This window comes from Etheostoma cragini, chromosome 3 (assembly GCF_013103735.1).
Source record: "Etheostoma cragini isolate CJK2018 chromosome 3, CSU_Ecrag_1.0, whole genome shotgun sequence".
Taxonomy (NCBI): domain Eukaryota; kingdom Metazoa; phylum Chordata; class Actinopteri; order Perciformes; family Percidae; genus Etheostoma; species Etheostoma cragini.
In genome coordinates this window covers 8452280-8469827 of record NC_048409.1, presented here as the reverse complement: position 1 = coordinate 8469827, position 17548 = coordinate 8452280, and the positions used below count along the sequence as shown (strand labels likewise).

Sequence of the window (17548 nt, the reverse complement as noted above, 5' to 3'; positions counted from 1 at the left end):
GGGTATGGTAAACGTTTCTATTGCGTGTTGAACCAATCAGAGACATTGCCGTTATGCTTAGGTTTGTGGGTACTGTAGGTTTTCTCTATAAGGATAAAAAAAACATGTTTTTCTTAAAACAAGGTTGATTTTCATGACTTCTAGCTTCTAGAAGAGCAGAAACTTCCATTTTACAAACACGTAGCTTGTGGTCAGTGTACCTGTGGTTTGGACATTATACTTGATAATCTTAATCCTTATGGAAAAAATCAATGGGATTTTTACTTCCGGAACCACACTGTTGAGTCTGACCAATAGATGTAGATAGACAGACATTTATTGTCCCATGAGGGAAATTTGTTTTCACAGTTATCAACAGATTACATAAAGACAAAAAAACAACGTCAATTAAAGTTGCAAGCAGGGTTGGACGGGCCATTGCACAATGGGGTTACTGGCAGACGCCACTCCTTCTGACCGTGCATTTGACACTGCAAATCGTCACCAATTAAAAGGAAACCATGACTAAGGGCTGGGCAAGTTAACGCGTTATTATCGCGTTAACTAATTACTTAAGTAACACCGACAATTTTTTCCATTGCGCGTTAACGCAGTTTTTATTATTTCTTTATTATTGTAAAAGTTTGTTGCTCACAGGCTTTGTAAATACTGCAGAGTTGAATTTTATTATCACCTGAGTACTTCCAGTCTGAAATATCACCTTGACAGTTAATACCAGCAAATCATTCAACGAAACACACACTGATGCGAGGCTTCGGCAGACTACGTTAGATACAGCGTGGGGGAAGTAGACATAAACAAAGGCAAGAGACGCTAACAAATGCCATAGCGACATGGATAGCTACAGGATTCAGGCCCATTTGGGTTGCGGAGGACATTGGTCTGAGAATCGCAACAACGACGGCAGTGCATTATACTAATGAAAAGTGGGCGCTGCATTCACGTGCTCTGACTGGACTGAAATCAGAGGAGAGACATTATGCTGAAACTACGCGACAGTGTCCTTGCGAAATGCAGAAAAGTTGTGGGGCACTCTAAACACAGTCCAGCAAGGGCTGCATAGTTAGAGCAACAACAGATGAACGTGTACATAAGAAGGAGTCGCTTATGCAACACGTTCCAACCAGTTGGAATTCAACTCTGGACATGATAAATACATTGTTTAAGTTGAGATGTAGGCTACACTAAATATTTTATTTAACTGTTACTTTATAAACAAAATGCTGGTAAGTTTTTGCAGAACAAATGTTATGGCACTTTTGTTCATATGGCAGAACATTTAAAAAAAAAATTAGACTATATAATACACTACTTCTGAATTCATTATTTCATTTTGCGATTAATCGCAATTAATCTGGGAAATTATGCGATTAATCGCGATTAAAAATTTTAATCGCTGCCCAGCTCTGCTAAAGACAAAGGAACTCGCTGCTAAGTTCAATCATACCTCACACAACAATCTATCTAAGTTATGAAAGGGGCGTAGCTTCAGTAGAGGGGCGTGGTTAAGGAGGTATGGGGGGGTATGGGGGTGGATCAGTATCACGTTATAAGTTTTATTTAAATCAGATGATGTTTGTCATATAAGACTGATTTCCTGTTGCAAGCAGGGCAGGGGCGCTATGACCAAACACACACAGTTACAGACACTAGTCTCGTTAATTTCTAAACACTCAAAATTGGGGCCATTACGCCACGCCTACACCATTTGACGAAAGGTTTTTCAAGGTGTTGAAATGGTACAGACCAAATTTTAAATTTGTTAAAGTATAGCACCTTGACTTTAGGCCTTCTTCCTGTTGCCACTAGGGGGTGCTATGACGTTGGGCCAGTATCGGCCTGTAGCTGTTGTCAGGCTTGAACCCTTATGAATCCTGAAAAGTTTCGAGACAATTGTACAATGTACGCTCAAGTTACACCCACTTCCTGTTTTGATGGCAAAACTTACAAAATGGCTGCCCTGCCACGGACATGCCCTGAGATAAAATGTTTTTGAATTGATTGAATCTAAGCAAGCTAACTCAACAGGTGTACCAGGGGACCCACAAGAGACAGCAAAAAAAAAAAAAAAAAACTCGATGTTTGTGGCCGCCTTTTTTAGTGGCTCCATCAGGACGTTTTCACTTTTACACATTGTTGTCATAAGAATACCATATAATATACTGAACACATTCATGCCTCTCAGAGCACAAATCCTTTCCCCTTGGACACTCCATGAGCTGTTATGTAAATGTCCCTTAGCCTTTCCTGTAGCACTACACCAGGAAAAACTTGACATTTTAGGCCTTACACTCTGAGAATAGCCAGATTCAACACTTTCCTTTTGTGCAATATAATCTATTACAGCATCAAGAAGGCTTGTGGAATGTAAGGATTAGTCTTTTTTTCTCTTTTTTTAAAGGCCAGCTTTAACACATATTTATCAGAAAGTAAGATTCTTAATCCTTCAGTATCAGCCGCAAAGAGTTGAGCCCTGACAGCTAGTTTGTCTTCTAAAGGTTGGGTTGACACGATGGATGAAACCTGACAGAAAATGGACCTGAGAAGCGTCTCTGTCTCACTTGTTTTGTCCCTGGAGGCAGCTCGGGGGCGGAGAGTTGTTTGTGTGTGTGTTTGTGTTTGTTGCTATAACACCGAGCTAGCATCCTTTGGGCAACCAGGTCATGTGTTCTCTTAGAGGCAAGGCTTGCTGGTTTGTCTTTATCTGTCTGCTGACTGTTTGTTCTGGGTTCCAGGCGGTGGAGGAGTTGCTGGAGTCCTTGGATCTGGAGAAGAGCAGCTACCACATGGGGCTGAGCAGGGTAAGTGAAGTCACACACATGCACATGCACACTTTTCTACTCAATATTCATATAAGGACTGTTAGTAAAATGCTGTAACTTATCCAATGATGTCCAGGGCCTTCCTTAACCACTGTGCCGTTAATGTTCTGTTGATGGTGTTTGGTTCTATTGCAAACGCAACACTTCCTCCACAATTCTAATTCTTGGTATACCAATTCGTACCTATTTTGTTGCCTTCACGTGCTGTGTTAAGATACTTTCATTGAAACTCAACACTTCCTAAACAGAATTAGTTTTCTTCATTTTTTATTTCAATCATGCAGAAAGTGTTCGATTGACAGCACACAAACAATGAAATGTACCGCAACGTACAATCAATTGGAAATAAAACATGGAGGATAACTGAGAGGTATCACATGGAAAGCCTTCTTGTGATTCAAAGGATAATGATAATAATTTGGTGGTAGGCTTTTAATGTGAACATGCGCAGTGCTGTGCTGTGTAAAAACAGAAATTAAGTAGTGAATGAAAAGTAGTCCTGATGCAAACAGTGCATAGTTTAACATGTAAACTGTTATAGTACATGCAATTCCATCTCAGTCTTTTTTAATAAGTACTTTTTTTGCTGGTCTCAGTTGAATCCTGGTCCCAGTTTTAGAAAGGTACAACCTTGAAGCCAAGTCTTTTTCTGTACCTGCCTTCATCTACTTCCCTAGTTGAATCATGTTTCTTACCTTAAAATTCAATCCTAGTTCTAGTATGCCAGTGCATACATACTTGTTGTTGCTCTCAACTGCGCTCCTCTTTACCAAGTTAAGTTTATGCACGCTGTAGTTTCCCTGGCGTGAGCGTGTGCGAGCCCAAAAATGACGTAATTATGTATTTTGTGTTAAGTGCGAAGGCGCCACAAGTTGTCAGTCATAAACAGTTGTGATTGTCCGGCTTGAAATCTGTTTGCGTGGGAGGCGGACCAGTATCTGCTAGAGCTAATTAAACATGAGCTAGCAGATTCCTATCCATCAATTAACTCTCTTTAGGAATGAGCATCCACACATTATTACTTGGAGGCAGTTGTCTGTTCATTGCAGGGAGCCCTGAAAACTGACACAAAATACTCCATGTCACATCAAATCAGGCAGAAACTGTGGCGCTACATGGGCAGCTTGTCCTATCCAGACAGTTTTGGCAGTTGCATCTTTGTTGTTGCCATCAAGGAGAGTTGGCTCCAAGTCCCGACGTCTCTTTTCACTTGGTGACACTCTCAATTAAACACACAATTAGAATGTGTTTTTCCACTCTATTCACCTACCTTTCTAGAAAGACGTGTGGTGGCCATGGAGAAGTCAGTGCTTGTTTTGTTCCCGTGCAGTGACAAGACTTCACACTTCTGTTCTCACTTTTAGTTTTCCTGGTCTGTTTTTGTTTTGAATCTTTTCATTTTATGATCGCTGTTGCTCTCTATATCTGTGACCTATCCCAAGCAGCAGTCAGATACTGCCTGACTCTAACTCTTTGAGATAAAAAAAACAACCTAGCTAATCACAAGTAAAAAGACAAGCTGATGGTTTTGTTAATTAGATATTTGGATGTCTGTGGAATAAAGAACAGTGAGCGCCTTGAGCTGTCAATTAGAAAAGTTTCTTAGCAGATATTGCAGGAAGTTTAACCTTGCCTTAGTGCTGCTGCCTGTCAGTCTCTACTTGGGCTGCTACTTTTTCCCAAGTTCAGAAAAAAAATTAAAATCCAAACTTTTTTGTTTTGTGGTGTTCATATTACTAATTTTACTAATGCCTCTTGTTTCACATTTTTTGTACTGGCAGACAAGACAAACACAAGTCCAACCAAACCATGTGGAAGGCAAAGTGCCACCAACCCACACGCTGGGCCACTTACTCTGTCTAATTATACTGCAGTGTGGGAATCATTTCTGAATAATGAATAAATGAGCTGCATCAAAGGGGAGAATGATTAATATACTGGCGCATGACATTACTCTGAATCAGTTAAAACTCCTGCTACAACTGGTACCTGCCAAGTCGGGCTGGGTAATAGATACATACTGTATAGGGATCAACCAATACTGTTTTTTCAAGGCCGATATCAATTATTACTAGTTAATGAAACCCATAACCATATTTGGAACCAATATGCATTGATGTTAAAACATGTATCATGTTGTACGGTAATAGATTTTCCCCACTCAGCAACACCCCCGCTGAGAAACCAACTCTGATTATTGGCAGCTCCATTTTCCCGGGGGGCCAGAGCGGGTGACATTGAGTCTTATTTGAAACCGTTGGCTAAGGATAAATGTAATTACAGTAAGGTCACTAAGAATAATGTTGAATCGGTGTGTACACACTCAAAGTCAATATCGGACACCGTAGTTTTCTCTGGACCCCTGCCAAATCTAACCAGTGATGACATTTATAGCTACATGTCATCATTTTGTTGTCGGCTATCGAGGTGGTGTCCAGATAATGATCACTTTATAGATCAATGGCAGTCTTTCTGGGGAAGACCTGGTCCGATTCAGAGAGAAGGCATTCATCCCACTTGGGATGGAGCAGCTCTTATTTCTAGAAATCTTGACAAGTTTATTAGTGGACCTTATCCTTAACAATCCAGACTTGGGACCAGGAGGCATAGTCGTAATGTACACACTTGTACACACACACGTACGCATATATACACACACACACACACACACACACACAGCTGCCAAGATTCCAATCGTCAGTTATATAGTTCGACCACAAGTCTGTTCAATTATTATTATTATGTATTAATTATTATCGGTTGTACCTATTACTAATTGTTACCCATGAATAATTGGGTACCTTACGAATTTTACCGATTAATAGGAATTGGCGTGACTCAAAAATAAACTGCAGAGGCGATGTAGTCTTGCTCTGTCTTCTCTGTTGCTGAGCTCCACCCTCTATGAAACATGTAGTGGAGAGAGAAGCTCTCAGGTATTGAAATTTATATGAATGTAATGCGAGTCAGTACTCTGTAGCACCGACGTAATTTGGTCATTACCCTAAAAGGTGTCACGTTTGGTAACCAACCCTACCCATGACCGTTCAGGTGGCTGCCAAACTGGCCCGTGGTTCACTGCCAAATTATCTGTGTCTATTTGCGTGATATCAAAGACTATCCCTGCACTGACAAATGGGTGTCCAGGGAGCACAGCAGGTCATGTTAACCACACGTGTCTCCTCCAAGGGTAGTTTGATATAATTTGCCCACATCACTCGCTTGTTCTCCACCATCCATAATGTACTCCTAACTAGGCCTAGGTTACATTTAAAACGTTAAGCCACTAGAGCCTCTACCATACTGGAGTTCTGTTTTGACAATTCTCTTTTGGAAAACTTACTTTGGAACATGTCTCTGCAAAATGCATGAACAAAGAAGAACCCGATGTTCTTCTCAAGTATAAATACAAGAAGCTGCATGAGAAGAAAAGCAAATTTTATTAAAGAAAAAATATAAAATTGCTACTGTGTTTTTCATTTATACACAGTTCAACATTGTATAGTGGGAAAGTCACAAGGTCTGCATATCATCTAAACAGCATTTTCTGGCCGTATTCCAAACTATGCATTCTCCTTTGCTATGCCATTTTGAAGATTACAGAGTTAGGAACAGTCACATCCTCTGAAGGACAAAGGGTCAACTCAGATTCTGCTTAATGGATCTACTTCTACAAAGAGCTGCCAGCTAATTCAGGGAAGAAGAACAGAGCAATGTCTGTCCCAGAGACAAATTATCTAGACAGAGTTAGAGCCATTATGATTGGCTTTTACAGGAGCCCAGTGTCACCCCGCCGTGGCTTTTTACAGTCAAAAATGAAATTGTGCACTTATTGGCATTCAAGGAGAAGCACTACTGCTGCCCAAATCATCAGCAAAGGAGATGAAAGACGCAGGAATATTTCTGGACAAGACCATAATCATCAGGCCAGCCAAATCGCTGAAATAGGTCCTCAGGACAGACAAGAAATGAACAAATAATATAATATATAATATAATAATATAAAACACATTGCAGCATTTTTAGGTGGTGTGTTTAGCAGGATTGAACAATGACCTGCCTGCATGAACGGGTCTGCAGTTTGTCAGTTGGCTCAAATGTAAAGTCATGCTTTGACACAACAAACCCATGCACACTACCAAGCTCACTTATTGGTCGTCATTTGACAAAAAATAATGTAACTAATCAAATTCAAATGATTCTGCTTCACTCTGTGCTGTTATGCTCCCCCATCCCTGTCACAACATTAGGTAGTCTCATGCTTTTATTTTATTACAGTATTCTCTCACGTCATCATTTTATCATTAAAAGACAATTTCAGAAGTGACATTGATTGTTGGTCGCGTGAAATGGTGAACCCCAAATAAACTACTAAAAGCTTTTCAGAGAGGGCCTGATAACCATAAACATACAGTACAACAGAAAATATACAGACAATTAAAACTCAATACACAATAGACTTAAAACAGACAAATCCCACAAAATACAAACAATCTCAGTACATAGATAACCCTTAAAGGATATTCAACAATCATATGTTATAAGCAAAGTTTCCCCTAGTCTTTTCTTGAAGATGTAGACAGAATGTGACAATTTCAAGTTTTCATCAGACTTGTTTCCGATGTGTGGTCCCCTACACACTTAGGCTTCTGCACTTCAGCCTTCACATTTTGCCAGTTCAAATAACGAACTACGGAGTCTTAGCTGCTTCTGCTTCTACAGTGCTGTCAGCCAAAGTGTTGGTCACACTGGGCAGCAGTAGACAAAGCATGGCCAGAGTCTGATGTGGTTCAAGAGTGGTCTAGTAATGAATCCCAGAGCTCAGACCATCAAAGGGGCAAGCTGAAATGTCAAATCACCCACACCCTTTTGTTTTCCACATGTATGTGAATTAGCCACCGGTGGCGTCTTGATGTCCGTCACTGCGGGCTGGGCAACCCGTCATGACATTTCTGTTTTGTTTCTCAGCATGAATTGCACGTCTTGCAACTTCAATAGAGCAGCAGTTAAATAACGTTCACTTCCTTCATTAGTAAATTCACACGCTGTTGTACATCTTCAATCTGTGTGACGCGTTAAGGATATAAAGGATATAAAGTAATGGTATACCTCCGTCTTTCTCTTTGTTGGCGTTCTAACCTTCCGTGGATTTCTGAGGACTCTTCAGATCTCTGCAGGGTAAATCCAGATAGCTGGCTAGACACACATTCCACCAAAACAAGTTCCTTTCCGAGGCTATTTTGCAGCAGCGCTGGGGGCACCGTCAGGCGCTTAGCGCCACTTAAGACAATTGTAATTGGTTCAAAGAATTTCCAATAAACCGGAGCAAGTTTTTCTCTCATCCCGGAATACTTCCTCCGCAGCGCTGTGGAGAAAGGTCTGGCAATGCAAGACTAGTGTGAACTCTACTTAGCATTTCTCCAAAGAAAATAACTGTGGGACTTTGCCTTACCTCTCCCTCTCCTCCCGCAGGTGTTCTTTAGAGCGGGGACTCTGTCCAGGCTGGAGGAGCAGCGAGACGTTCAGACCAGGAGGAATATCTCTCTGTTCCAGGCTGCCTGCAGGGGATACCTGTCCAGACAGGCCTTTAAAAAGAGGAAGGTAAGGCTGCTGCATACAGTGGCTAGGCTCACAACACATCTGAAGAATCCATCATTGTAGCCTCATTTGTACTGCAGTTTAAAAGTAGGCTCATTTCAAACAGGAAAGGGTTGTGGTAGCTGTATAGGGGAAGCATCAGATACACAGGGAGGGAGACTGGTTGCCTTGCGTGTCCCATATACAGAGGATCAGTCCTTGTCGCAGCGACCGTATGTTTGCTTACAACCTGCAGCCCTTTGCTGCATGCCGCCGCCCTTTCTCTCCTACTTTCATGACTTAATTCTGTCGTGTCAATAAAGGCAATAAATTCCAAAACAATAATATAAAATATAAATAAAATGTGAGACTTCACAGAATACAAACCCATTCTCAACTTAAACAAACACTATGAGCTTTATACTGGTATACATTGGTGGGCTATCTTGTTGAAGGCAGTTTAGTAACTTTCTGTCTATCCTTTGTATGTAATCTGTAGCCCTACTTTCATCCATGGAGAACCTAAAGGCGGTTTTACCTGCTAGCCCCATGCAGTTAATATGGTTAACAAAATACCACAGCTTTGCCACGTTTTATTTATATACGTTGTTGTACCTTGTTGTTAAGTGCGGCTGTGGCTCACGGTTAGAGCAGTTGCCTTTCAATTGCAAGGTTGGTGGTTCAATACTTGGCTCTGCAGGCTTATGTTGAAGTGTTCTTGGAAAATACACTGATCCCTGAGTTTTTACATGTGAGTGTTATCTAAATATCACCTTGTACGGCAGCCTTGGCCACAGCGTATAAAAGTGTGTGAATGGTTACTGTACTATATAAAAGCGTTTTGAGTCGTTGAGACTAGAAAAGCACTAAATTAAAAAAAGGCTGTTTACAGTCAATTTAAGATGTAAGATAGAGCTGCTGTGGCATTTGTTCTCAATTAGCTATTAGGGAAAGCACTTGGGAACTCTTCAGAGAGCACAATGCTGGCAGTGGTAAATAATTCCTTCTGAGATGAACTGAGCCTCTTATTCTGTTTTTACTGGTGAGTGACTCCTTGTCATTTGCCTGGCTCCCCTCCCTGCTCGACTAATACTTCAGATCACAGTTCCCTGGTGATCAGCCGTCAGTCTGCTGAAGCAAAAGAGGGCTGATTGGTTGGACAGATGTCAGTCTCCTCTCCACCGGGATTCTACCACTGTTCTTGTATCTTCATCAACCACTTCAGTATTGTTCAGTATTTGGCTGTGGGAAAATCACCCTCCTCACATTTTCAGTCTTATGACTGCTCATCCTTCCACTTCCTTCCTGCTGTATTGACATGGCCATATTCATTTACAGAATACTGTATACTATTTGAAATAACATTGTTACAAAAAGGAGAGGTGTCTTTTTGCCGCTGTGCATATAGTGTAGCGGGACTTTTTACAACGCTGAGGGGGAAGCAGAACAGTAAAGTCGTGGCCAAACAGATGAGCTGAAACTCTTTATAAAGCGCTGTAAATATTCAGATAACAATTCCCTGCAGGTTCAAGGTAACACTAGAAGAATAGTTGCTAGGCTGTGATCCCTGGTCTCTGACATCAGCAGTGACATCACCCATTGGTGTGTGGATGGCTGTTTTAAAGCCTTCAAGAATGTGGACGTCACCATCTTGATTGTTTGAAACTAGACGTGACGATTTTTGGGTGGAGCTGGGGAGGATGACACGGCCAAGCCAGTGGTGTTACAGTGGCTCTGCGCTAAGCTAAAAGATGGAAAGCGAGGGATCTAGTGGAAATTTACCGGCAGGTAAACACATACCTCCAGGTACTGCCACCAATAATTTATATGCTCACGCTAGCACTAGATAGCTAGCCTGGTTGACATAACACTAAACAAGACATTTTTAGGCAAATACATTTTTTAAGTTAACTTTGATGAAGTAGAAGCAGATGAAGATGAAAACATGGACAACAGCCAAAAAACACATTGAGGTCTATTTTAATGTCCACATTGTTAGAATTGTTAGCATTGCTAAGCCTCTTGAAAACTTGAAAGAAGCAATTGAGATAGTAAATCAAGTGAGAAGTAGGCTACTTTTCCTTTGGTCTACTATTGTTACAGTGGGCAAGTGCTGTATCCTGTGTTCATGTGTCCTCTAAGGACTGTTGTGGCATTTCAGATGTATTGGACACTACACAGTGAAATGAAATCAAATGATGTTTGAACCCATGGAAATGCATTACATCATAGCCAAATGAGCTTTCTGGGTGCTTCACAACCTGCCCTTGTAAAGGATTTTGCGTGTCTGTGTTGTTCCACCAGAGTGAGCCTGACAAGTGGAAAACATTGCTGCTGTGGGCTGACTAAAGGTGCCAGTAGGGATATGTTGACTCTGTGTGTGCATTACTTCACAGAGGTTTTGATGTTGCTAGTGACGGTTTCTTCATGTGAACACACCATTCATTTGGTGCAGTGTGTGTGTGTTTGTGTGTGTGTGTGTGTGTGTGTGTGTGTGTGTGTGTGTGTGTGTGTGTGTGTCTGGTAGAGATTGAGCTTTGGATCCCCGTTCTCCTTTTATTATCATTTCAGTTTATTCTTTCCTTCTGCACTGGGCTCAGGCCTGCCAACTAAAATGACTTTCCAAGGGTATTTGGGTTTCTCTTCTCTCTGTGTCCTCCAGAGAACTCACTTTGAGCCTCATCTCTTGGGGTCAATAGTAATCTCATGCAATTGATGAAGTTTGGAATTGGGTTCCTTTCCTTGTGACCGTAATGTGTATTTTTTAGGGATTCAGTCTCAGGAAGATAAGAAGACACTCACACTTTAGTGGCTTTTTGATTGCACCTCTGCATACCTCACTGTAGTCATTTTACTCTCAAGGCTCAGTGGATTTTTCTCTACGGATTTTCACTTCCTGATCTCCTCAATGAGGTGAGAGGTAATTATGTAAAATGTAAACATATTGAATTGATAATGCAGTAAAATGCTGACCATTAATAGTTTTACAAATTTGCTCAGACCCTGTTTATAGTGCATCAACATAAATCCATTAGTTTGTTCCCCCATCTCATCTGTATTATTCCTGCTGCGGGGAACGTCTCCCACTTCCTTCCAAGTTCTCTCTACCAGTCTGGGTTTAAAGCACTCCGGGAAATATGTGAGAGGAAGGATGAGAACAAGTAAAGGAAGAAAGGAAGGGAAGCTGGGGAAAGAGAGACTGCACCTTGCCATGGGGAAATAAACAAATAGAAGAGATGCGCTGGCTTCATTGAAGCCCTGCAGTCTCTCGTCTCTCTGTCTCTTTGACATTCATGTGGAATAGTTGAGAGTGGAGGAGCATGGGGGAATCCACTGCCAGCCAACCAACACTGAGCCTAATTAAATAGTTGCCCAAAGAAGGAACACCCCCCCCCCGGCACAGACTGCTGCTGTGCGTGCGTACTTGTCAGGTGTAAAGGAGAGGTAGAGGACATTGGAAGACACACACGTCATTACGGTTTCTTCCTCTATTGCTTAATGACTACTGTTTACTTCTGCCACAGGATGCCCAATCTTTATGTTAATATTATTCATGTAAGTGTTAATGAGTGATTAGCAAACGGTGCAGTGTTTTTACCTTTGGGCTTACATAGCATGACACTGCGCTTCCATCCACCTGTTTTAATGGGTTATTTTCAATTTGCTCATAAAAAAAACTGATAGCACTTTAATTTCCACCACGGTAAAACTTGGTAATAGTGGGGTAACAGTATGGAACTACACAGTAATAAATAGGTAATAACATGTAATTACCAAGGTAAAAACAGGGTAATAAATCACAGAAATAAGATGTAATACTGGGATAATAAGGTAATAAAAAGGTAACATAATATGCAATTACCAAGGTAATAACTAGGAATGGTTCAATGATACATATGGATGTCTGGGTAGTTGTAATATAGTTATATTAATATTATAAAATATGATGATAATGTAATTCATCCACCCTTTATGTTCCAAATATTTCCCTTTTGTTTCAAGGTAATATTTTACTAATTATGTTTATATGCAAAATGCAAAACTGCCTTTTTCTATTTAAGAACATGGTAATATTACCATAACAGAGGTGTAGATATTACCTGGAAACACGTCCGGTAGTTTCCGTATAATAACCATGAATCAGTGGTGCAAAATGCAAAACTGCCTGTTTCTATTCAATAACCTGTTAATATTACAATAACAGAGGTGTAGACATTACATGGAAATGCTTCTAATACTTTTCAGGTAATCTCCTCAACTCTGTTATTCTAAAATCACCATGAAATGTGTCTTTTTCTGTACGCACATAACCCTGTGCATCCTGACCAGCAGCCAAACACCTTCCACCATCAAGCACTGGGACTGGGATCATCCTAACTCACTATATTAGACTTACAAAGGGTAAGGGTTAACACAGTCACTTAGGTATTAATGAGTCAAAGACATTAAACAATGATATTTGTAAAAACAACATAACTACACAACACTGTAATATAAAAAGTAGGCTAGCTAACATGTAAGATGAAATAAAGGATATACGGAATGTATTATTATACAGTGTGTGTAGTATAACCTCTTTGTTTATCTAAATAAAATAAAATATACTTACATGTGGCACAACCCAAGCTAAAAGTGGCAAACAAGCTTACTGAAGCATACCGTCAGTCTAATATGAACATCATCATAAAAAATATACATATTGCACATCACATCTTTCTGACAATAATTAACAGAGCTATCAGAACAGTATGTCAGCATCTATTTTACATACCGAGAATGCTAACAGAGGCATGTAACGTCAAAGATTGAAGCGGATAATATAGAGAGATGATAACACAAACCATGAGGCTTCCTGCTCACATTCAACTTCCTGTCTAAATCCCAGGTTGCAAAGCTCCTGCAGTTCCTCCTACATATATTACCCTATTATTATCATGTTATTACAAAATTTAGATAACTATATTACCATTAGCCAAATGTTGTATGTAGTTTGTTCCACATGTGTGTGTGTTCCTTGAACTGCAGGGGCTTTAAAATAGACGTTGACATACTGTTCTGATAGCTCTGTTAATAAACTTTTCATCCGTGTGTGTGTGACAGATCCAGGATCTGGCCATCCGCTGCATCCAGAAGAACATAAAGAAGAATCGCGGTGTCAAAGGCTGGCCATGGTGGAAGCTCTTCACCACTGTCAGACCTCTGATAGAGGTGCAGCTCACAGAGGAACAGATCCGTGGCAAGGATGTAAGGACACACACACACACACACAAATTGTTGTTGTTTTCTTTAGTCACAACTACTGAAATAGACTTATAGAAGTCAGCATTATTGATTTTTATGTAAGTTGGTAAAATTAACTATGAATTGCTTTTCACAGATATAATCAAAAAGTGTTTTACAGGGCATAACAAACATTAGAGAACACAATACACAATTAAAATTACAATTATACATAAAGTGCAGACAGGTTAACCAATCGCCAGTCAAAATTGGTAGGTTTTCATCTGACCTTTAAAAGAATCCCGCAGCAAACCACAAGGATGGAGGCAGAGCATTCCATAGTTAAGCTAGGCACTCAAAACCTCAATTAACATGGGTCTTAAGCCATGTGTGGGAGACAGACAGCAAATTTAACAAATTAGACCTAAGAGATCAATCTAATAAGTCTGGGAGCTGGATATTATCTGCATATAAATGGTATCAGATATAAAATCTGTTCTTGATTTGTCCCAAGGGCAGCAAAATATAAAGAGAATAACAGGTGCCCCAGTACTGAACCCTGTGCGATCCCGCAAGACAGTGGAAGGGAATCAGACTCAAACACATTGAAACTTCTGTCAGTAAAATACAATGAAAATAAGCCAAAAGCTTTGCCTCATATATACACCCAATCATGTAAACTCTCAATAAGGATAGGATGGTTTCCAGTTTCAAATACAGAACTGAGGTTAAAAAGTACCAACACAGAACCCTTATCCACATCATATTCATTTACTTAATCTGCTGTGTGTCCCCACCATAATGTCTGTCATTAACATCCTTTGTCTTCTCCCTTTCAGGAAGAGATCCAACACCTGAAACAGAAGCTGGAGAAGGTGGAGAAAGAGAGGAACGAGCTGAGACTCAACAGCGACCGCCTTGAGAGCCGGGTAAACACACACAAACAAACAAACAAACAGGAGTTATAAATAATTGATTTGATTTATAAATAAAAATCAATATCAAATCGTGACATTTTCTGAATCCCCTATATAAAGAAAGAAAGATTTATAGACAAGAAGATTTATATTGTTAGTATGGTAATTCAGAATGTAGGAAGACAACAAAAGCTATACACATTACACCATAAAGGCATTTCTCAGATTAAGGGCCAAATTGGGTTGCTTCAATTTTGAAAATTAAAATTTCAAATTGACTAATTGGTATACATCAAATTATCAGTCGTGTCAATCAAGTGACGTGATGACCTTGTGACAAGGTGATGTCAAGTAGATGTGGCATTACCATCCCATCATCAAATATATAAAAAAAATAACTTAAACAATAAATCTGTACTTTTAAAACATGTTGTGGTTTCACATGGAATATATTTTATCTTCAACTTAATGGGATTGCTGATTTTTACTTGCAAGATGAATCATAGTCATTTATGTATCTAAATTTCTGATTCATCAATCTATCCAGGATTGGAACATAGGCTTATTTGAGGTAAATGCCAAACAATATATCAAAACTGTTTTAATACAGTGATTATTTAGACCAACATTGTCAAAAATATATAACTACTGGATGCTTTTGAAATAATAAAAAAAATAATAATAATTGAAACAATATTGGCAAAAATATGTATGGTGATGGTGACATTGCAGTTCTGGTAATGACAGTTTGTCGCAGTGTTGGCAAATCACTGATCATAACCTATTGTAATTCAAGAAGCTAAGTGACTTCAGACTAAAAAAAACCCAGCTAGTAATCTGTTTAAACATCAAAACGTAGTTTAATCTCATGTGTTCCTTGTGAAAAGGATTGGTTCAGTGTAATTCTAGTCTACATAGAGTATTTAATCATTTCATAGCCATGTTGAATAAAAGAAAACTGAAACAGGAGGGCAGTAAAGAACGGAAATCAGTCTTACAGCATGAAATCCATGTGCCCCACTATGATATTATACTATTATATTATTATGGCTACCAAATAAACTTTTGATGAAAAAACAGTAGGATAGTGGCTTGGTGCAGAGCGTGTTGGTAATGACGGCTAAACCATGGGACAGGTATAAATTATAGCAAAATAAAGTACAAAATTAATTAAAATATATGCTTAATCTGTGCATCTTGTTTATCAGTTCAGATAACATCCAATTCAAAAGCATTTGTTGTATTAATTTGTGATAAATAATGTTTGAGATATTGTACAACATGTGAAAACTCTGGTGGCGGACAACACCAAAACACAGATATTGTACCGCAAAACACCAATGAAATGTGTTAAAATCATTAGTAAGAGCAACCATAAAAAAAGTATACGCTTGTTTTTGTTTATACTAATCAGTGGTGCTAAAATGGATTAAATTGAATTAGTTTTTAATAGAATTACACCCTGTGAACAGAAATAGGCCAGATTTCTGTGAAATGTAAATGTATATAGCGCTTTTCTAGTCTTAACGACTACTCAAAGCGCTTTTACATCTACAGGAGACATTCACCATTCACACACATTCATACACTGTGGCTGAGGCTGCCATACAAGGTGCCACCTGCTCATCAGATAAACATGCACACACATTCACACTCCAATGCGCAGCACCGGGGGCAACTCGGGGTTCAGTGTCTTGCCCAAGGACACTTCGACATGGGACTGCAGGGCAAGGGATCGAACCACCAACCTTCCGATTGGCAGGCAACCGCTCCACCACTGAGCCACCGCCGCACAAAAATATACCCATACCCAGTATGGTAAACAGTATACACTGTTATACACACACAATATTACTACACAAAAACAATGAATATATATATTTTAATATAAATTATTGCTGCAGTGACATAGAGGTGTACTTCATGCAGTGTGTCTGTACACGGGAATAGATTGGGTGCTTCTCATTTGTCTTAAATGTTACCTTATGTCCTTACAGAAACACATTTTTTGAGAAATGTGACTTCCTCTCCTCTGAACCGTCATCTAAAATCCCTTTTAAAGATATCCCCAGATTTTAACTACAATTGGAGAGAGTTCTACAACCTCAAAAGCACGTGCTATTTTTGGCTTGAGTCTACAGCAAGGAACAACCTATAAACTTTTGGTCAGAGGACCTAAATTTTGTTCAGAGGTTTTAAATGAAATGTTTGATTAAATATCATCTGTTTAGCAGTTCAAGAGGAAGGATATACAGTACAAGACAAAAAAGATGGGACCCAGGACCAATCCTTGCGGAACACCACAAAACATATTCTCAAATGCTGTATACCTTACAGTTTTTATTTGCATAGGTAATGTAATGTGATGTGATGTGCTGTGCAAGTTACTACTGCCGCATCGGATGAATGATAAAGTTGTTTTATGCTTCCTCTATTTGGCAGGCGTACAGTTACTACATATTAAATTTAAACAAGATGGTGAATCAGAACTCAAGTATAATCTAAACTGGGTAGTATTACAACTGAGTTGAATCTGTTGTTTGTCAGAGCAGTCTGATCAGCTGCAGGCAGCATCTACTCACAAACAGATTTCCAATATGGTACTCTTTAAAAGAGTCTTTAAAAGAGTTCTGCAAAGGATGATCTCTTTTATCCATGCTCAAGCTCATTCCTTCAAAGAGAAATAGGGAAACTGAGACATCCTTTAATGATGCTGGACCAGATTGATTTCTGGGTCACCCAAGGAGCAAGGACACATGAAATAAGGCAAATGAAAAGCAACCCTGGTGTTAAAAGGGAATGTAATAGTAATGGTGGGAGCCAAAGAGTAAAACTGATATTCTATAAGTATTTTCTGTCATGTCCCTGATTATCTCCTGTATATCAACCAATATAATTTGCATATGAATGAAATGTGATTGCTGCCCAAACCTAAAACAAAAACACCCAATTTCTGACAACATAAAATGTTCCAAGCTATACACAATAAAGATAATAATCTGGGGTGGCTGG

At 39.5% G+C, this 17548-nt stretch overlaps 1 protein-coding gene across 15 annotated transcripts in view; it reads left to right on the top strand.

Moving 5' to 3' along the window:
* Nucleotides 1–17548, top strand: part of myo18ab (myosin XVIIIAb) — a 143257-nt gene that overhangs the window by 73476 nt on the left and 52233 nt on the right. For all 15 annotated transcript variants that reach the window (XM_034866664.1, XM_034866668.1, XM_034866663.1 and 12 more), the window contains 4 exons: nucleotides 2736–2801; nucleotides 8295–8423; nucleotides 13500–13643; nucleotides 14459–14548. In XM_034866664.1, coding sequence (XP_034722555.1) covers nucleotides 2736–2801; nucleotides 8295–8423; nucleotides 13500–13643; nucleotides 14459–14548 — 429 coding nt within the window. The remainder of the gene's footprint in view (nucleotides 1–2735; nucleotides 2802–8294; nucleotides 8424–13499; nucleotides 13644–14458; nucleotides 14549–17548) is intronic.